General features: G+C 49.5%; 1 protein-coding gene across 1 annotated transcript in view; it reads right to left on the bottom strand.

Annotated features, from left to right (window-relative positions):
* rad18 (RAD18 E3 ubiquitin protein ligase) overlaps nucleotides 1-19748 on the bottom strand; it is a 276395-nt gene extending 256647 nt beyond the window's left edge. Inside the window, exons 1-2 of the mRNA XM_067998963.1 lie at nucleotides 19696-19748; nucleotides 16052-16133 (exon numbers count right to left, since the gene is read on the bottom strand). Coding sequence (XP_067855064.1) covers nucleotides 16052-16133; nucleotides 19696-19731 — 118 coding nt within the window. The 5' untranslated portion in view covers nucleotides 19732-19748. The remainder of the gene's footprint in view (nucleotides 1-16051; nucleotides 16134-19695) is intronic.
* Between the last annotated feature and the right edge of the window lie 1486 nt (nucleotides 19749-21234).

The raw sequence follows: 21234 nt of genomic DNA, 5'->3' as shown, positions 1-21234 counted from the left end.
TAGAACTTCAATCAGTTTCTGAGAGCGTGAGGAGATCATTTTTTGGTTCTCAGCATGATGGTAAAGATGCTTCATCAAAAAGAGTGTGCTCCAGATGAAATGCTGCCATCTACAAGCTCTGCTTACTCCAGCATTCAAGAAAAAGAATTAACGGAGCAGCAGCCGATAGTTTTTTTTGCTTTAAATTGCAAGCTTGAACTTTCTCCCCTCCTTCTGAGGTCACTGCCTGTGAAGGTGGGTACATGTACCTCATAAATCATCCAGGAGGACTGCGGCTCACCTGTACCAGCTCCATTTCGACCCCCAACATGCAGGATGTTCTCCAGATTTTATCTTCCATCAGGGGTAACTGGATATCAATTAGAAGTGGAGGTCCTGGCTGTTTTTCACCTCCCTAGCCCAGGCATTGGAGCCAAGTTTAGCATCCTTCGCACAACCTCAGTTGATAACAGCTAACTAAGAGCACAGCGGGCATCGAACCTACGATCTCCCCTGTCGCGATGGCTAGATTAGGATATACAGAGTGCTTAGAGCAGTGGTACCACTTTTGGAGCAGCCAGGTTCTTTGGATGGCTGCAGAAACTGGTCTCCATGCAGCTGAGAGGAGCGGAGAGGATAAAAAGCGCGGTCAGCAGAAGGCCCAAGAGCCGAGAGGAGCGGAGAGGATAAAAAGGTCCGAGAGCCGAGAGGAGTGGAAAGGAGCGGAACAGACAGAGGAGGAGGGGGGAGGAAAGGGGAAAAGGGGAGAGGAGAGAAGCGGAGAGGAGCGGAGGAGAGGAGAAAAGCGGAGGGGAGCGGAGCAGAGGGGAGAGGAGAGGAGCAGACAGGAGGGGAGGGGAGCGGAGGGGAGGGGAGCGGAGGGGAGGGGAGCGGAGGGGAGGGGAGCGGAGGGGAGGGGAGCGGAGGGGAGGGGAGCGGAGGGGAGGGGAGCGGAGGGGAGGGGAGCGGAGGGGAGGGGAGCGGAGGGGAGGGGAGCGGAGGGGAGGGGAGCGGAGGGGAGGGGAGCGGAGGGGAGGGGAGCGGAGGGGAGGGGAGCGGAGGGGAGGGGAGCGGAGGGGAGGGGAGCGGAGGGGAGGGGAGCGGAGGGGAGGGGAGCGGAGGGGAGGGGAGGGGAGCGGAGGGGAGGGGAGCGGAGGGGAGGGGAGCGGAGGGGAGGGGAGCGGAGGGGAGGGGAGCGGAGGGGAGGGGAGGGGAGCGGAGGGGAGGGGAGCGGAGGGGAGGGGAGCGGAGGGGAGGGGAGCGGAGGGGAGGGGAGCGGAGGGGAGGGGAGGGGAGCGGAGGGGAGGGGAGCGGAGGGGAGGGGAGGGGAGCGGAGGGGAGGGGAGCGGAGGGGAGGGGAGCGGAGGGGAGGGGAGGGGAGGGGAGGGGAGGGGAGGGGTGCGGAGGGGAGGGGAGCGGAGGGGAGGGGAGCGGAGGGGAGGGGAGCGGAGGGGAGGGGAGCGGAGGGGAGGGGAGCGGAGGGGAGGGGAGCGGAGGGGAGGGGAGCGGAGGGGAGGGGAGCGGAGGGGAGGGGAGGGGAGCGGAGGGGAGGGGAGGGGAGCGGAGGGGAGGGGAGGGGAGGGGAGCGGAGGGGAGGGGAGCGGAGGGGAGGGGAGGGGAGCGGAGGGGAGGGGAGGGGAGGGGAGCGGAGGGGAGCGGAGGGGAAGGGAGGGGAGGGAGGGGAGGGGAGGGGAGCGGAGCGGAGCGGAGGGGAGGGGAGGGAGCGGAGGGGAGGGGAGGGGAGGGGAGGGGAGGGGAGAAGAGCGGAGGGGAGGGAAGGGGAGGGGAATGGAGGGGAGGGGAGGAGAGTGGAGGGGAGGGGAGGGGAGCAGAGGGGAGGCGAGTGGAGGGGAGCGGAAGGGAGGGGAGGGGAGGGGAGAGGAGCAGAGCGGAGGGGAGGGGAGGGGAGGGGAGGGGAGCGGAGGGGAGGGGAGGGGAGCGGAGGGGAGGGGAGCGGAGGGGAGGGGAGCGGAGGGGAGGGGAGCGGAGGGGAGGGGAGCGGAGGGGAGGGGAGCGGAGGGGAGGGGAGGGGAGCGGAGGGGAGGGGAGCGGAGGGGAGGGGAGCGGAGGGGAGGGGAGCGGAGGGGAGGGGAGGGGAGCGGAGGGGAGGGGAGGGGAGCGGAGGGGAGGGGAGCGGAGGGGAGGGGAGGGGAGGGGAGGGGAAGGGAGGGGAGGGGAGGGGAGGGGAGGGGAGCGGAGGGGAGCGGAGGGGAGCGGAGGGGAGGGGAGGGGAGGGGAGGGGAGGGGAGGGGAGGGGAGAAGAGCGGAGGGGAGGGAAGGGGAGGGGAATGGAGGGGAGGGGAGGAGAGTGGAGGGGAGGGGAGGGGAGCAGAGGGGAGGCGAGTGGAGGGGAGCGGAAGGGAGGGGAGGGGAGGGGAGAGGAGCGGAGGGGAGGGGAGGGGAGGGGAGGGGAGGGGAGCGGAGGGGAGGGGAGGGGAGCGGAGGGGAGGGGAGCGGAGGGGAGGGGAGCGGAGGGGAGGGGAGCGGAGGGGAGGGGAGGGGAGCGGAGGGGAGGGGAGCGGAGGGGAGGGGAGCGGAGGGGAGGGGAGCGGAGGGGAGGGGAGCGGAGGGGAGGGGAGGGGAGGGGAGGGGAGCGGAGGGGAGGGGAGGGGAGCGGAGGGGAGCGGAGGGGAGGGGAGGGGAGCGGAGGGGAGGGGAGGGGAGCGGAGGGGAGGGGAGGGGAGCGGAGGGGAGGGGAGCGGAGGGGAGGGGAGCGGAGGGGAGGGGAGCGGAGGGGAGCGGAGGGGAGGGGAGCGGAGGGGAGGGGAGCGGAGGGGAGGGGAGGGGAAGGGAGGGGAGCGGAGGGGAGGGGAGGGGAGCGGGGGGAGGGGAGGGGAGGGGAGGGGAGCGGAGGGGAGGGGAGGGGAGCGGAGCGGAGCGGAGGGAGCGGAGGGGAGCGGAGGGGAGCGGAGGGGAGCGGAGGGGAGCGGAGGGGAGTGGAGGGGAGGGGAGCGGAGGGGAGGGAAGGGGAGGGGAATGGAGGGGAGGGGAGGAGAGTGGAGGGGAGGGGAGCAGAGGGGAGGCGAGTGGAGGGGAGCGGAAGGGAGGGGAGGGGAGGGGAGAGGAGCGGAGCGGAGGGGAGGGGAGCGGAGGGGAGCGGAGGGGAGCGGAGGGGAGCGGAGGGGAGGGGAGGGGAGCGGAGGGGAGGGGAGCGGAGGGGAGGGGAGCGGAGGGGAGGACCGCAAGTGGTTTTTACACAGTTGATGTCAACTCACGCAGGCAGAAATTGAAAGAGTGACGTCACAGGACAGCTGGTAGGTGATTGGTTGGTGAGTGTCACTGTTTTTTTCTCTAAGTCAGGGTAGCGGTTTAACTAAGAGCTTAAATCAGTAACTTAAACGAGATAAATGACTTAATTAATAAAACCAAAAATAGTGAGTGATTAAAAACTTTAATAAAGTAAATAAATAAATTCTGCTTCAACAAGCGATGGCAGGGCAGGTGGTGTGTCGTAACTGCAGCATGTGGGAGTTTGTGGAGAGCAGCATGATCCCCGGCAATCACATCTGCAATAAGTGTCTGCAGCTCGAGGAACTTCGGCTCAGAGTTGTTGAAGTGGAGTACGGGCTGCAGACATTACGATGCATCAGGGAGGGAGAAGAGTTATCTGGACACTTTGATCCAGGAGGCAGTCACACCCCTTAGATTAGGTAGTCGTTTAGATTCATTCAATGATCAGGGACAGGAGGGAGTGACTGCGAGTCAGGCAGGTATGGGGACCCAGGTTGTAGTATTGGAGGAGCCTCAGCCCTTGACCTTGTCCAACAGATACTAGCTACCTGTGTGGATGAGAACAAGGGCTGCAGGAAGGATGGGCAAAATGACTACGGCACTGTGGTACAGGAGGCCATACAAGTGGGGGGAGTAAAAAGGAATGTGGTAGTGGTCGGGGATAGAAAACGTTTTCTACAGCTGCGACCGAGAGTCCCGAAGGCTGCGTTGCCTGCCTGGTGCAAGGGTTAAGGACATCTCTTCATGGCTGGAAAAGAACTCGAAGCATGAGGGGGAGGATCCAGTTATTGTGGTCCACGTAGGAACCAATGACATAGGTAGAACTAGGAATGAGGTTCTGCTGAGACAGTTTGAGGAGCTGGGGTCTAAATTAATAAGCAGAGCCTCAAAGGTAATAATCTCTGGATTACTCCCTGAACCACGTGCAGATTGGCACAGGGTCAAACAGATCAGAGAGCTAAATGCATAGCTCAAAAAGTGGTGTGGGTGACAGGAGTTTCAATTCATGGGGCACTGGCACCAATACTGGGGAAAAAAAAGAGCTGTTCCGTTGGGACGTGCTCCACTTAAACCAGGCTGGGACCAGCGTCCTGGCGAATCGAATAACTAGAGCTGTAGATAAGGTTTTAAACTAAAAGGGGAGGGGAGGGATCAGGCAAGGGGAAATTTAGAAATCTAATCAGGAAAGTCAAGGCATCAGAGCAGTGTAGTGATTTCGGTAAAAATAAGCAGAGTGTGGCAGGAAGGGACAGAGAGTTTACCAACAATAGTGCATCAGCAAATAATGTCAAAGCAGGAAAAAATGGTAAAAAGTCAAAATTAAAGGCTCTTTATCGGAACACACGGAGCATTCATAACAAGACAGATAAATTAATTGTACAAATAGAGATAAACGGGTTTGAGCTAATATCCAATACAGAGGCATGTTTGCAAAGTGACCACGGTTGGGCACTAAATATTCCAGGATACATGACGTTTAGAAAAGACCAGCAGAATAGAAAAGGAGGGGGTGTAGCCCTAATAATAAAGGATGACATAAAGACAGTGATTAGAAAGGATCTTGGCTCAGAAGATCAGGAAGCAGAATCAGTATGGGTGGGAATAAGAGATAACAAGGGGCAGAAAACACTGGTGGGAGTAGTTTATAGGCCCCCTAATAGTAGCAATGCCGTTGGACAGAGTATTAATCATGAAATAATAGGAGCTTGTAACAAAGGTAATGCAGTAATCGTGAGGGACTTTAATCTTCATACAAACTAAGCAAACCAAGTTGGCAAAGGTAGTTTGGAGGACGAGTTCATGGACTGCATTCGAGGTGGTTTCCTAGAGCCATACGTCATAGAACCAATCAGGGAACAGGCTATTTTAGATCTTGTATTATGTAATGAGACAGGGTTAATTAGTAGTCTCACAATAAGAGATCCTCTGGGGAAGAATGATCACGGTACGATAGAATTTCATACTGAGTTTGAGAGTGACGTACTTAAGTCCGAAACTAGAGTCCTAAACTTAAATAAAGCCAATTACATAGGTATGAGGGGCGAGTTGGCTAAGGTAGATTAGGAAACCAAATTAAAGGGTATGATGGTTGAAAAGCAATAGCATTTAAAGAAATATTTCAATATTCTCAACAAATATACATTCCATTGAGAAATAAAACTCCACGGGAAAAGTGATCCACCCTTGTGTACTAAAGAAGTTAATGATAGTATTAGATTAAAAGAAGAGGCCTAAAATGTTTCCAAGAAGAGAAGCAAGCCTGAGGATTAAGAGTTCTAGAAACCAGCAAAGGACAACCAAAAAATTGATAAAAAGAGAGAAAATAGAATATGAAAGTAAACTAGCAAGAAATATAAAAATGGATTCTAAGAACCTCTACATGTGTACAAAAAGGAAGAGAGTAGCAAAAGTAAATGTTGGTCCCTTAGAGGCTGAGACAGAAGAAATTATAATGGGGAATCAGGAAATGGCAGATGCGTTAAACAAATGTTTTGTATCTGTCTTCACAGAAGACGACACAAAAACATACCAGAAATAGTGGAGAACCAAGGGTCTAATGAGAGTGGGGAACTTAAAGTAATTAATGTTAGTAGGGGAAAAGTACTTGAGAAACTAACGGGACTAAAAGCTGATAAATCCCCTGGACCTGATGGTCTACATCCTAGGGTTCTAAAAGAGGTGGCTGCAGAGATAGTGGATGCATTCATTTTGATCTTCCAAAATTCCCTAGATTCTAGAACAGTCCTTGCGGATTGGAAGGTAGCAAATGTGACCCCGCTATTCAAGAAAGGAGGGAGAGAAAAAACAGGGAACTACATGCCAGTTAGCCTGACATCAGTCGTCGGGAAAATGCTGGAATCCATTATTAAGGAAGTGATAATAGGGCACTTAGAAAATCATAATATGATTAGGCAGAGTCAAAATGGTTTTATGAAAAGGAAAATAGTGCTTGACAAATTTATTAGAGTTTTTTGAGGATGTTACTAGCAGGGTAAATAAAGGGGAACCAGTGGATGTAGTATATTTGCATTTTCAAAAGGCATTCGATAAGGTGCCACATAAAAAGTTGTTACACAAGATATGGGCTCATGGGGTTGGGGGTAACATATTAACATGGATAGAGGATTGGTTAATGGACAGAAAACAGAGAGTAGAGATAAATGGGTCATTTTTAGGCTGGCAGGCTGTAACTAGATGGGTGCCACAAGAATTGGTGCTTGGGCTTCAGCTATTTACAATCCACATTAACGACTTAGATGAAGAGACCATGTGTAGTGTATCCAAGTTTGCTGACGACACAAAGCTAGGTGGGAAAGTAAGCTATGAGGAGGATACGAAGAGTCTGCAAAGGGATACAGGCAGATGGAGTATAATGTGGGGAAAAGTGAGTTTATTCACTTTGGTAGGAAGAATAGAAAAACAGAATATTTTTTAAATGGTGACAAACTATTAAATGTTGGTGTTCAGAGAGACTTGGGTGTCCTCGTACAAGAAACACAAAAAGTTAGCATGCAGGTACAGCAAGCAATTAGGAAAGCAAATGGAATGTTGGCCTTTATTGCAAGGGGGTTGGAGTACAAAAGTAAGGAAGTCTTACTACAGTTGAACAGGGCTTTGGTGAGACCTCACCTGGAGCACAGTGTACAGTTTTGGTCTCCTTATCCAAGGAAGGATATACTTGTCTTAGAGGCGGTGCAGCAAAGGTTACTAGATTAATTCCTGGGATAAAAGGATTGTCCTATGAGGACAGCTTGAGTAGAATAGCCCTATACACTCTGGAGTTCAGAGGAATGAGAGGTGATCTAATTGAAACATATGAGATTATGAGGGGGCTTGACAGGGTAGATGCTGAGAGGTTGTTTCCCATGGCTGGAGAGTCCAGAATTAGGGGGCATAGTCGTAGGATAAGGGGTCGGCCATTTAAGACCGAGATGAGGAGGAATTCTCTACCCCAGAGGGCTGTGGATGCTGAGTCGTTGAGTATATTCAAGGCCGAGAGAGACAGATTCCTGGACTCTAGGGGAATCAAGGGATATGGAGATCGGGCAGGAAAGTGGAGTTGAGGTCGAAGATCAGCCATGATCTGATTGAATGGCGGAGCAGGCTCGAGGGGCCATGTGGCCTACTCCTGCTCCTATTTCTTATGGTCTTCATCTATGGTTCCTTGCACATGCCTGTACACTGGGAACTTCAACTTTTCCATATTAAATTTCATCTGCATTGTGCCGCCCACTTACTTAATTTTCCCAACTCACTTTGTTGTTCCCAAACTGTCTTCTCCAAATTAACTGCCCCTCCTAGTTTGGTACCGACTGTAAATCTGACCAATTACCAAACTAGGTCCTTTACGTAAATTCAAAACAACATGGGTCCCACCAATGATCCTCGGAGCACCCAACTCAGCAACTGCCCTCACCCCAACATTGTTCCTCTAACATGTACCCAGTGCTTTATATCCTTTAGCCAATTTCCTATTCATTCCGAGGGACTACTCTGAACCTCCATTGCTTTACTTTAAACAGTAACAGTAACCTTTTGTGTGGAACTTTGGCAAAAGCCTTTTGCTATGTAGGTACACCAAGTCAAAGGGCTTTCCATAGTCCACTTAGGATGTTACTTCCTCAAAACATCAGAGGTTGGTCTGGCTAGAACTTCCCCCTCTTTGAGGATTTGCACAGTCTATATATTCCCTCCTCATTATATTTCTGATTAATTTCATAATCCGTTTAGGGTCACGTTTGTTTAGTCTACATTTGCCGCTCTGAGATATGTATTTATCCTGCATGCCTTTAAAGGAGCTCCACTTGTTCTCTACTGAAGTGTTGTTAACTCATCACTTCCCACCAGAATAACGCACCTGTACCACCAATTCTTCACCTGAGTGTTGTACAAGTCAAAATGATCTTTGCACATACAACACGCATTTGGAAGGGCAAAATCTATGATTGTATTGATGGATGGTTTACTGGAATCCTAGTGACAACATTGTATAATTGAACAGCCGCATTTGCTTTTAAAGAAACAACAAAGAAAATCCAGCTTTCCAAACAAAGATAAAAATAATCCCCTCGCTTTGCAAGTCTGTTTTCATGTGGCCGACCGGTTGATTACCTGCAAACAGGACAAAGTGTGGCAGGGTCAATGTGAGTGAAGCTGTCATTCTGTGCCCTCTTCAACTCCCCAGTCAAATAATTTGGTTGTTCCAAGAGAAATCCCACTCTGCGTCTGAGACAGCAGCTCACAAAACCCCAAAAAACCTATGTCACTGATGTGGAATCCAGTGCTACTGCCTTCAAGAGCACTACACTCCTTGATTGTAAAATTACTTTGCATTATCTGAATCAAGTTATTTTAAATATTTGCCAGAGATATTTTCAACTCCCATTTCCCTTTGGTTACAGCACTGGGTAAATGTACCTATGGTCTGCTAGTGACCCATACAGATCATGAAGGTCCCTGACTGGTTCTCTGGTCTGTGTTGAATTAGCTAATCTCAGTCAGGGAGGTGAGGAGAGTATACAACTGACTTCAGTGTTCCCAGGTTAGAGAGGGCACCTGTGCACTATTGGCAACAGGCAGTAGGATCAAACTCCACTATGATGACCCCCCACCCTTCCCCAGGTTATGTCGCCCACTGTCCTGGTTCACTTGAAGAATGGTCATTTGGGTGAGATAAAACACAGCTGCTAGCTAGTCAGCCTGGCTGAGCACCTTGAGGAGAGGATGGGACTAAAGGAAGAAAAACCTGAAGGAAAAAATTGCAGGACAAAATATCAATAAAGGGAACAATTTGGTAAGGAAGTAGGAAAGATAACGATCTAACACCTAACTGAAAAATTGTTTTAAACTGATCCAGTGAGAGTAGGGGTTAGGCAATTTGCCAAGGAAAGTGGGAGTGTGAGACAGGAGGAAACAAAAATAAATCAGTTCAAAAGTTGCCCTGTGGCATTCTTAGATCATTCCCAGGCTCGAGTTACGCAGCTGCAGTGCAGGGGCCGAGGAGCAAGTGTCTTGTCCACTTCCTCATTCAAGAAACATAGTGCAAGGATGGAAAGAGTAGACTATTACATTAAACACTTGACCAAGCTCTGTAGCTACGATGTAGATAGAGCCACCTTCAATGTAGCATTATTGGAGAGAAATGTGTCACCTATAAGTCTTGACCCACTGTGACTCCCCATCTACTTGCTTGTCTATTTGCTTCCAGTCACCAGCATGATTCACAAGCCTCAGGCCAAGGCTTTCTGTTACAACACTCAGACAGCAGCGATTTAACGGTGCATCTCTTGACTCATCAAATCATACAACACAGAAGGATGCCATTCAGCCCATCTCTGAAAGCTACCAATTAATCCCACTCCCCTGCTCTTACCCCATAGCTCTGCAAATTTTTCCTTTGTATTACACATTTAAAATAATCACTCATTTGGTCTTTCTGCACGCCATCACTAAGCATCTTTAGCATATTGTTACTAATACACTGCAGGAAAGAAAAATCACACATAAGCCAATACACTTTAATGGTGTGCTAATAGGCTTCTTGTGTTATATTAATTCAAAACATTAAATTGCTCCCACTGCTAGTACTTCATAACTCAAAATGCACCCTTCAGATATTGTAAGTTTGGAACGGCAAAATCCATACTTCTAATTTTGTAATTTGATCTATTTTGATAATAAAATTGAAATTTGTACCAACACCACCTTTTCTGAAATCCACTGTACTATATTGGGTGTTACTGGTTCCACCCAGTGCATACAGCTTTCACCAGATCCTCTGTCCTACCCACTCTTCATATCATTATGAAGTGGAGCAGTTCAAAACCATTTGACAATGGCCTTTAGTGATGATCTCAAATTGGGTTCAAGTCCCAATCCAGGATATCAACATAATCTGACAACCTGCAAGAATTGGGATTTTGCCTTTTTTCAAATAGGCCACTCGCAACTTTGTGATATAAACTCAGTCTTGTGATTCCCACTGACAACCCTCACCCAACCACATCCAGACTCCCACTGGCTTCCCCAATCAGACCAGACTCCCACTGGCTTCCCCAACCACATCCAGACTCCCACTGGCTTCCCCAACCACATCCAGACTCCCACTGGCTTCCCCAACCACATCCAGACTCCCACTGGCTTCCCCAATCAGACCAGACTCCCACTGGCTTCCCCAATCAGACCAGACTCCCACTGGCTTCCCCAATCAGACCAGACTCCCACTGGCTTCCCCAATCAGACCAGACTCCCACTGGCTTCCCCAATCAGACCAGACTCCCACTGGCTTCCCCAATCAGACCAGACTCCCACTGGCTTCCCCAATCAGACCAGACTCCCACTGGCTTCCCCAATCAGACCAGACTCCCATTAGCATTCCCAACCAGACATGAACCAACTCTTGCTGGCAGCCTCCAACTTGACCGTGATTCCCGGTGGCAGCTATTATTTTGAAGTTGTTAGGAGCTTATTTTTATCCAAGAATGAGCCCTTTCTCTTGCTAAGTTACAATATATGATTGTGACTATCTTACCTTACCTTTCTGTAGCACTTCCCAAATTAAAAATGTCTCAAATCAATTTACAGGAAGGACCTTTGGTGGACATTGAGCAGCAGAATAATCAGAATTAGGGTGTTGGCTGAAAACTCAAAGAGAAGCATTTTTAGAAGGCAGGGAAGGAGGTGGCAGGGTGGAAAGATTTGGAGGATGCAGTCCATAGGGCAGAGATGTAGCAGGTGATAGAGCAGTCATTGAGGATGGAGCAGGGGGACCAGAGAACAAGAGCAAACTGGTGTCGGAAAAGCAGCGAGTGCACGTCAGGATGCATGACTGGAGGAAAGTTCTGAGATAGGGTGGGACAAGGCTATGAAATTGAGGGCGGTAATCTTAAAATGAATCGCCTGGGCACAGGGAGGTTGACAGGAATAGAGGTGATGGAAGTCTGGGAGGGGACCCAGGCTATAGAATTCTCATTTAAATGAGAGTTAATGGAGGGTGAAAACTGGGAGGCCAGCAATAAGACTGCTGAAGAAGTCAAGATGACGAAGATATGGAGTATGGTTTCAGCTACAGCGAGGGGGGAAAAGCAGGCATTGCTTCAGAGGCACAACAATGACAATGGATCCGATGTGAGTAAGGAAGTTTTGCTCACGGCAAATCTTCCACGCCACCGGGTTTAGCCTGAGGTAAGAAACAGAGAGACTGATGGAACTGAGGCCAGAGGCAAGAGGTGCTGGGGGTAGTCAAAAACAACAGCGGTCAGCTTTTCTAACATTTAGCTGAAGGGACTTTCAACTCGTCGAGTACTTTAAATTGAACAGGCAGCTCGCTCTTGCCTTACATCAAAAGGTGAAATGCAGGATGAGAGATATGGCAGGACTGTCGTATGAAGAGAGATTGGGTCGACTCGGCCTGTATTCACTCAAATTTAGAAGAATGAGAGGGGATCTCATTGAAACATATAAAATTTTGACAGGGCTAGACAGACTGGATGCAGGCAGATGTTTTCCCTGGCTTGGGGGTGGGGGGGGGGGGGGGGGAGGGAGTGGGGGTCTAGAACAAGGGGTCACAGTCTCAGGATACGGGGTAGGACATTTAGGACTGAGATGAGGAGAAATTTCTTCACTCAGAGGGTGGTGAACCTGTGGAATTCTCTACCACAGAAGGCTGTGGAGGCCAAGTCACTGAATATATTTAAGAAGGAGCTAGGTAGATTTCCAGACACAAAAGGATCAAGGGTTATGGGGAGAGAGCGGGAATATAGTATTGAGATAGGGGATCAGCCATGATCATACTGTATGGCGGAGCAGGCTCAAAGGGCCGAATGGCCTACTCCTGCTCCTATTTTCTATAAGGAAAATACTTTGGTTTTAATTTATTATAAAAATACACTTGATTCCCATACAGAGAATTAACTGCTAAAACTCCCAGGCCGCCCAGAGTCAGAATTTTGCTCTACAAATAAAGGAATACTCTAGAGAATACCATGGAACACAGTGCCAGTGGTAGGAGGTCCTTTCTTTCTAATAACGTGCCACTCAACACATGCAGGTCAGCATCTGGGTGTCTGGTTACCTGGCTGAACACATTCTGACGAGTCTAAAGAACAAGCAGAATATTTTAATGGTGGAAAATTATTTGTCAATCAATGCTCAGAGGCAGAAGTTTACTTAATTTATAGATTCATTAGGAATCCCCGATACTATACCATATGTACCATAACCAGCAATACATTATATTTAGGAAAAAAAAACCCTCAATGGAAAATAGGGGCTGGGACAATGCAAGGAGCCAAATTTCCCATTTGCCATTATGGATTTCTTTTTAAGAGTTGGAAAAATACATTAAAATTTATTTTCTTTATTTTAAAATTGTAATAATATCAGCCTTAAAGCATATTTTCAGTGGGGAAATTGAGGGGGGAGGGAGGTCTGAGGGTTAGCAAAGAAAAGTTTTGTGGGCACTGAAAACCACTGGCGAGTTACCACTGGATTAAAGCAGAAAATTCTGATACCTATATTTAAGAAGTAAGACAAGACCAATCCAGGCAACTGCAGGCCTATCAGTCTGATTTCTATACAGAGAAATGTAAGCCATTCAAAGGAGCAGGGTGAGGAAAACCTGCATAGAAATCAACATTTTAAAATCTCTGCATGATACAATAAAAACAGCAAACCCGTACAAGGAATGTGACACAAAGTAAACAGTCCATTGTATTTCGCAGAACAGGAGCACTGACTTTGCAGTACCTTCAAACAGCTGTGTACACATTCTCTGCTTCACTAGGTAATCCATTTATAATAAAACGCCAATTTTTTTAAGCTTGTGATAGTTCTCAGCCACCTCACTATCTCCCCCACCCAGAGAGAAGCTGCCTGCTAATGCTGCTCCAGAGCTATCCTCAAGGAACCAGTGACAAGATTCCACCCACCCCCATATCAGTTCCTCCACCTTCATGCAGCTTAAAAACAGAATCAAATCACACCTCCATGTTCAATGCTGCACTGGAGTCCATGCAAACTTAACTCATCATTTGCTAGACAGGCAAAAGATTCACTGGTTGTGAAATGAGTGGACAGAGAGTGAGGTCCCTCCTTCTCTCAGATTGTCAAAAGCTACCATCCTGGGCAGTAAGTCACAGGGCAACGGAAATAAATCAGCCAATGTACATCCCATTGCAAAGAGCCAGCCATCAGGTTAACAATTCCAGAATTCAGTCTCAGTGGACACTGTAGAGTATAGTCCATACAGATCACAGGGCCCCAGGTTCAATCCCAGGTATGTGCTGAGTTAGCTGATCTCCGCCAAGGTGGCATTTCGGTATTAAAATCGGTCTCTGGGTTAAGGAAGGAGAAAAAAGTCATCAAGAATCCCTGCTTAGAAACCATAGAAAAGATACAGCACAGAAGGGGGCCATTCAGCCCATCATGTCCGCGCCGGCTCGAAGAACGACCAGGTGCCCGTTCTAATCCCACCTTCCAGCACCCGGTCTGTAGCCCTGCAGCTTACAGCACTTTAGGTGCAGGTCCAGGTACTTTTTAAAGAGTTGAGGGTCCCTGCCTCTACCACCAATTCGGGCAACGAATTCCATACACCCACCACCTTCTGGGTAAAAAAGTTTTTCCTCATGTCCCCTCTAATCCTTCCGCTGATCAGCTTAAATCTACGTCCTCTAATTCTTGAACTCTCCGCTAGGGGAAACAGGTACTTCCTGTCTACTCTATCTGGGCCCCTCATAATTTTGTACACCTCAATCAAGTCTCCCCTCAGCCTCCTCTGCTCCAAGGAAAACAACCCCAGCCTATCCAATCTCTCCTCGCAGCTGCAATTTTCAAGCCCTGGCAACATTCTTGTAAATCTTCTCTGCACTCTATCCAGAGCAATTACGTCCATCCTGTAATGTGGTGACCAGAACTGCGTACAATACTCCAGCTGTGGCCTTACCAGCTTCTGATCACATCTGCAACATGAAGTGAGGTCATCAATGAAATCAACTCACACAGCGGAGTAACCTGACTGTCCAGAATGGCCACATGGACCAGGTACCAGAAAGAAGCTAGCGCCTGTCAGGAGAGGAGGGGAAGAAAGTGGGGTACAACGCCCAAAACATACAACTGTGGAAGAGGACAAGAGAAAAGCTGCAAACATTGGGAACTCAAATAAAAACAGAAAATGCTGGAAATATACAGCAGGTCCATCGAGATCTGAAACGAGCAAAGACCGATTATTTCTGAGAACCCCTAATTCCGAGGCTCCTTAATTCAAACCGTAACCTCAAACGTCAACCTGCCTTTTCCCTTTTCTGATCCCAACAGGCCTTCTGTGTATTTTTTGCCTCTCCCTATTAGTGCCAATACGTTACAGGAAAAATTGCATTTAATCCAATTCACTTCAAAGGTGTGTGCACTCACATCTCACCACTTCAAGTTGTTACCACTTCCAGTGGCAGACCTGTAACCACCAGTACTTAACACTTATCATTATGGCAGCAGGGGGGAGGGAGGAAGTGTTTAGTCATGCTGCTCTGGCCATCATGGTGTGGGGGTCAGGCTTGTTGGACCACCTGGCCTTTTCCTGCTTGTCAATTTTGTATGTTCATATTTCCAGCTTTTTATTTTTACACATGCATCAGTATCCTCTGCATACAGAAGGAAATACCAAATCGTCCTGTTCTGTTCAGGTACTCCTGCAAATCATGTACAGCCTCTTTACTTCCCCATGTATATACAGCAGGGAACCTGCCAGCCCAGCAATGGGCTGATATTATCTGCTGGTACTGTTCACCACATTCCATTACCCTCCTGTGACATTACAAACATTGAACTCTCCATTCACAATTGCCAGACGAGAGAAGTGCTGCACAAAACATCTACGTCCAACAATGACCTGAGAAATACTTGGAACAATTATGGAACTGTGAAACACTATGGGACGTTTTTCTACATTTAAGGTGCTATATAAATACAAGTTGTTGTTGAGACAATTCAACAGAATATAATTCCCCTTCGACTGTACGGTAATAATGAGCTATAGTCACGTAAGAACATAAGAAATAAGAGCAGGAGTAGGCCATATGGCCCCTCGAGCCTGCTCCGCTATTTAATAAGATCATGGCTGATCTTCGACCTCAATTCCACTTTCCCGCCCTATCCCCATATCCCTTGATTCCCTTAGTGTGCAAATATCCATCGATCTCAGTCTTGAATGTACTCAACGACTGAGCATCCACAGCCCTCTCGGGTAGAGAATTCCAAAGATTCACAACCCCGAGGGAAGAAACTTTTCCTCACCTCGGTCAGAAATGACCGACCCCATATCCTGAGACTATGACCTCTAGTTATAGACTCTCCAGCCAGGGGAAACAGCCTCTCAGCATCTACCCTGTCACTAATGTGAATTTCCCTTGGACCCATTTTTCATAATATAACAGCACCATCACTAGGCTTACATATTACTACATATTAGTGCCTATACGTTACAGGAAAAATTGCATTTAATCCAATTCACTTCAATGTTGTGTGCACTCACATCTCACCACTTCAAGTTGTTACCACTGCCAGTGGCAGACCTGTAACCACCAGTACTTAACACTTATCATTATAGAGCTTTGAATGTCCTTTCCATGCGTATCCCATATGTCAAACAATATCAACAAACATGATCTATGTATGGAGTAATGAAATCTACAATTGTACCCCTGGGTGTACTTCACATTTCAAATGAGCAGACGCGTGAAAATTTCGCACACCCAGGTTACACTTTACTAAAATCCTAGTGACACCACCATATTGGTTAAAGCGTTTTGGATGCATGCGTTAGGAATGCTGCAACCGGAGTACTTACAATTATGTGAACAGTGAGGGATCATCATCGCAACATTGAAGTATTCAAAACAGATGCCACAGCGCAGGAGATCTTCGATGGGCTGGAACAGAAACAAAACACATTAAAAAAAATAATCTAAATTGAAAGTGTATTATACACATAGTGAGTGCACCTCCATGGATCACTTTCCATATTTCACGTAGGTGACATCTTGACTGAGAATATGGTACCCTGAGGAAAGATATTTCACGGGAACATTACCAAAACCACTCCACAATTGTGGACCTATGGAGTTTAGATATAAAATTACAGTATTTGCACCGATTTACTATTTCACTTAACTTACCAAGAACAGAATACAGGTGCTGTGGGATAAGATGTATATCCCACTCATGGGACTGGCCTTAACTCAATGACAAGAACTTGTATTCATATATCGCCTTTCACTACCTCAGGACATGCCAAAGCGCTTTACAGCCAATGAAGTACTTTTTTTTGACGTGTAGTCACTGTTGCAATGTAGGAAAACACGGCAGCCAATTTGCGCACAGCAAGGTCCCTCAAACAGCAATGCAATATTGACCAGATAATCTGTTTTAGTGATGTGGGTTGAGGGATAAATATTGACCAGTACGCTGGGGAGAACTCCCCTGCTCTTCTTCAAATAGTGCCGTGGGATCTTTTACCTTCCGAGAGGGCAGGTTTAACCTCTCATCCGAAAGACGGCAATTCCGATGAAATGCTGTATTCCCTTAGTACTGGAAAAGTACAGAATGTAATCTTATTTGTGCAGTTTTTACTCTTTTTTTTTCTATATCCGTATTGACTTATGAAAATAATTTTTTTTAAGCTTAAAGCTATAATGGCATTTAGTTTAGAACTACTGACCTTCTTGTGGCATTGCTCACAGTGAGTCACAGGATACAACATTTTATTACAATAACATTATCAACACAATATGACGGGGAAAGTATGAACGCTCTATGCAAGAGTTTTATTGTATCGATACTTGTAAAGTGTCCTTGTCGCTGCCCACAATCAATTGATGAATACAAATGTTTTTTTATATCCAGTTGGGAGACTTCAGAAATTCATGCCACGAAGCCATCTAGTGGCCAGAGCACATACCGAGCTACAAACTGGCCTAAGCACCTATGTAGCCACCTAGAGGCCTGCACCCACAATTTGACAGGTGACATAACAAAAATTAATGAGAAATGTTGGCATCACAATTTGCAATGGTACATGTTAATATATGTGTCTCTCTAATCTGCACACCTGTCTCTCTCTCTCTCTCATGTGCACTTTTCTGTTTTTCTCTCTCACGTGTCTCTCTCTTTCATCTGTCTCTTTCATTTCTCTCTCTCGTGTGTGCGCGCACGCGTATCTGTGTGTGTGTGTGTGTCTGTCTGTCTCTTGGGCGCAAGTGTCTCTTGTGCACGCATCTGTCTGTTTTTCTCTCTCGCATGCAAAAAGTACAAGCAGCTGTCCTTGACCGAGTGTTGCAGACTGGCACATTCCAAGGTCCAGGACTACGTGCTCTGGGACGCACTGAAGCTGGGCGCGGCCGCCGCAAAGGCTCTGTGGGGAAAGGCAACTGTTTAGAGCCTTCCCGCCAATGTCTACCAAGGGGCTGCAATCAGGGAAAAACCCCCTCGGGCAGAATGTAAAATACAAATTGATGTAATGAAATGTAATGTACCTGTAATGAATCTGTAATCAATAAGCTATATTGATTGTAATGCAATGAGGCACCTGAGAGTGTCATGAACTGTATTTGTGTACGATGTGTAACTGTATTGTCAGAATCATATTTGAACTGTACTTTATGTATCTTGCAAATTGTACAATCTGTATTGTTTACATATGAAATGTGATGATAACTGTATTGTATGTATTGTTGCAAATTTTATGACTAGAGTATATTTTTTGGGAAAAAAAGCACCTCCCTGCAGTGATGGCACTGTTTTCTTTGGATAATTATCAGTTTTTTTTAAGTTAAAACATGGGGCCCCAAGAGTGTCAGTGTTTTCAGGAGTCCACTGGGAATATTTCAGTTTTTGCTGGGGCTCCTCAGGAATGTCAATATTTGCTGACGGTTCCCCATGCAGGAAACTTTTTGAAAACTTTTGAACTAAACCTTGCCTACTCAAAAGGCATTCCATTACTAATGAAAAAGTAGTTCCTATCTAGAATAGATTAGGTAGATGGTTGAGGGAAAGGTGGATAAAGAGATATGGGAACAGGACGAGCACATGGGATCAGGGGCACTGCTCCAGTGGAGGATAAACACCCACACGGACTGGTTGGGCCAAATGGCCTGTTGTGTTGTAATTTCTACATAAAAACAAAAGCATGACCAAAAATCATAAGTAGTAGTCAGCTTTGTGTACAGGATGTGCAAGTTTTAACATTATAGAGCTATACATACATAGATACATTTAGATAGATGGTTTAGAAGGTTTAGAAACCATTTCAGAGTTTGGCAATTCACTTTGTGCTCATCATGATGAATGTGAAACTTTTTAGAACTGGTATTTGGTCATCTACATTGATGAATTAATTTAAATTAACCATGCCATTGCCTAGCACTTTCATATCAATGCGAACTAGTTTCAAATGCTCATTTATGCAAAGGCGGTGGTACAACACGGCTGTCAGCAGTCTTACTCCCAAGTACACAAAAGCAAGCAGGTGTGAGACCAGCCCCAAGATGTAGTGTCACACAGCTTGGCCTTCACATTTTGTGTAGTATAACTCCAATTAGGTCCAAAACCAACCTTAAAAAGTTTCCCAGCAAACAGCTTTAACGTCATAAAGGGTCTCAAAGCGCTTCACCGGAGCATTATCAGACAAAATCTGACATCGAGCTACATAAGGAGATATTAGGACAGGTGACCAAAAGCTTGGTCAAAGAGGTAGATTTTAAAGGAGGAGAGATGGAGAGGCGGAAAGGTTTAAGGAGGGAATTCCAGAGTTTAGGGCCTCCACAGTTGAAGGCACGGCCGCCAATGGTTCAGTGAAGGAAATCGGGGATGCACAAAAGGCCTGAATTGGAGGAGCAGAGATCTCGGAGGGTTGTAGGGCAGGAGGAGGTTATAGAGATAGGGAAGGGGTGAGGCCATGAAGTGATATGAACACAAGGATGAGAATTTTAAAATCGATGCGTTGCAGGACCGGGAGCCAACGTAGGACAGCGAGCACAGGGGTGATGGGTGAATGGGACTTGGTGCGGCTTAGGATACGGGGCAGCAGAGTAACTAGCCAGCCACTGATGCAGAGTTGCACAGGCACAGTTGCAGGTCAAAGGTCTGCGGAGAGCAGCAGGCAGCATCGAAGACCCTAAAAGCACAGCTTCACCCACAGCCCAGTGGGTAACTGCACCATCCACCTCAGACCCCGGGTCTGTGCTGGGATTCAGGCCGCTGCTCCCGCACCCCGACAGCTGAAGGGCTGTCACTCACCACCATGTACTTCCAGGCAGCCCTGCGACTGGGTCAGGGCGGCACAGGCCACAGCTCCGCTTAATGGGCCCCGAGCCGGCTCTATGTTTTGTCAGAGAGGGAGACCCCCATAGCCGGGGAGGAGAGGGCACTGAGCGGCAGGCCCGGGATACTCAGACCCCCGGGGCCGGGGGCTCACGGTAACCGCCCCTCACTCACCCCCAACAGCCGCTCCCGGCTCTCGCGCTGCCTCATTCTCCCGCCTCTCGGAGCCGAAGCAAACAGCGCGCGCTTGCCACAACCGGATACGCGTCACGGCCAGCTGGGCAGGCGCCATCCGGATTGTTCAGCAGCTGCATCCCCTGCACCCCCAGGCGCTGTGCAACATTCGCCGCCTGCAGACCCTGCACCCCCAGGCGCTGTGCAACATTCACCGCCTGCAGACCCTGCACCCCCAGGCGCTGTGCAACATTCGCCGCCTGCAGACCCTGCACCCCCAGGCGCTGTGCAACATTCGCCGCCTGCAGACCCTGCACCCCCAGGCGCTGTGCAACATTCGCCGCCTGCAGACCCTGCACCCCCAGGCGCTGTGCAACATTCGCCGCCTGCAGACCCTGCACCCCCAGGCGCTGTGCAACATTCGCCGCCTGCAGACCCTGCACCCCCAGGCGCTGTGCAACATTCACCGCCTGCAGACCCTGCACCCCCAGGCGCTGTGCAACATTCGCCGCCTGCAGACCCTGCACCCCCAGGCGCTGTGCAACATTCGCCGCCTGCAGACCCTGCACCCCCAGGCGCTGTGCAACATTCGCCGCCTGCAGACCCTGCACCCCCAGGCGCTGTGCAACATTCGCCGCCTGCAGACCCTGCACCCCCAGGCGCTGTGCAACATTCGCCGCCTGCAGACCCTGCACCCCCAGGCGCTGTGCAACATTCGCCGCCTGCAGACCCTGCACCCCCAGGCGCTGTGCAACATTCGCCGCCTGCAGACCCTGCACCCCCAGGCGCTGTGCAACATTCGCCGCCTGCAGACCCTGCACCCCCAGGCGCTGTGCAACATTCACCGCCTGCAGACCCTGCACCCCCAGGCGCTGTGCAACATTCGCCGCCTGCAGACCCTGCACCCCCAGGCGCTGTGCAACATTCGCCGCCTGCAGACCCTGCACCCCCAGGCGCTGTGCAACATTCACCGCCTGCAGACCCTGCACCCCCAGGCGCTGTGCAACATTCGCCGCCTGCAGACCCTGCACCCCCAGGCGCTGTGCAACATTCGCCGCCTGCAGACCCTGCACCCAGGCGCTGTGCAACATTCGCCGCCTGCAGACCCTGCACCCAAGGCGCTGTGCAACATTCACCGCCTGCAGACCCTGCACCCAAGGCGCTGTGCAACATTCGCCGCCTGCAGACCCTGCACCCAAGGCGCTGTGCAACATTCGCCGCCTGCAGACCCTGCACCCAAGGCGCTGTGCAACATTCGCCGCCTGCAGACCCTGCACCCAAGGCGCTGTGCAACATTCACCGCCTGCAGACCCTGCACCCAGGCGCTGTGCAACATTCACCGCCTGCAGACCCTGCACCCAGGCGCTGTGCAACATTCACCGCCTGCAGACCCTGCACCCAGGCGCTGTGCAACATTCACCGCCTGCAGACCCTGCACCCAAGGCGCTGTGCAACATTCGCCGCCTGCAGACCCTGCACCCAGGCGCTGTGCAACATTCACCGCCTGCAGACCCTGCACCCAAGGCGCTGTGCAACATT

Source organism: Heptranchias perlo, chromosome 17 (assembly GCF_035084215.1).
Source record: "Heptranchias perlo isolate sHepPer1 chromosome 17, sHepPer1.hap1, whole genome shotgun sequence".
Lineage (NCBI taxonomy): Eukaryota > Metazoa > Chordata > Chondrichthyes > Hexanchiformes > Hexanchidae > Heptranchias > Heptranchias perlo.
Note: the sequence above shows the minus strand (reverse complement) of the source record. Positions and strands in the feature narration are given on the sequence as shown.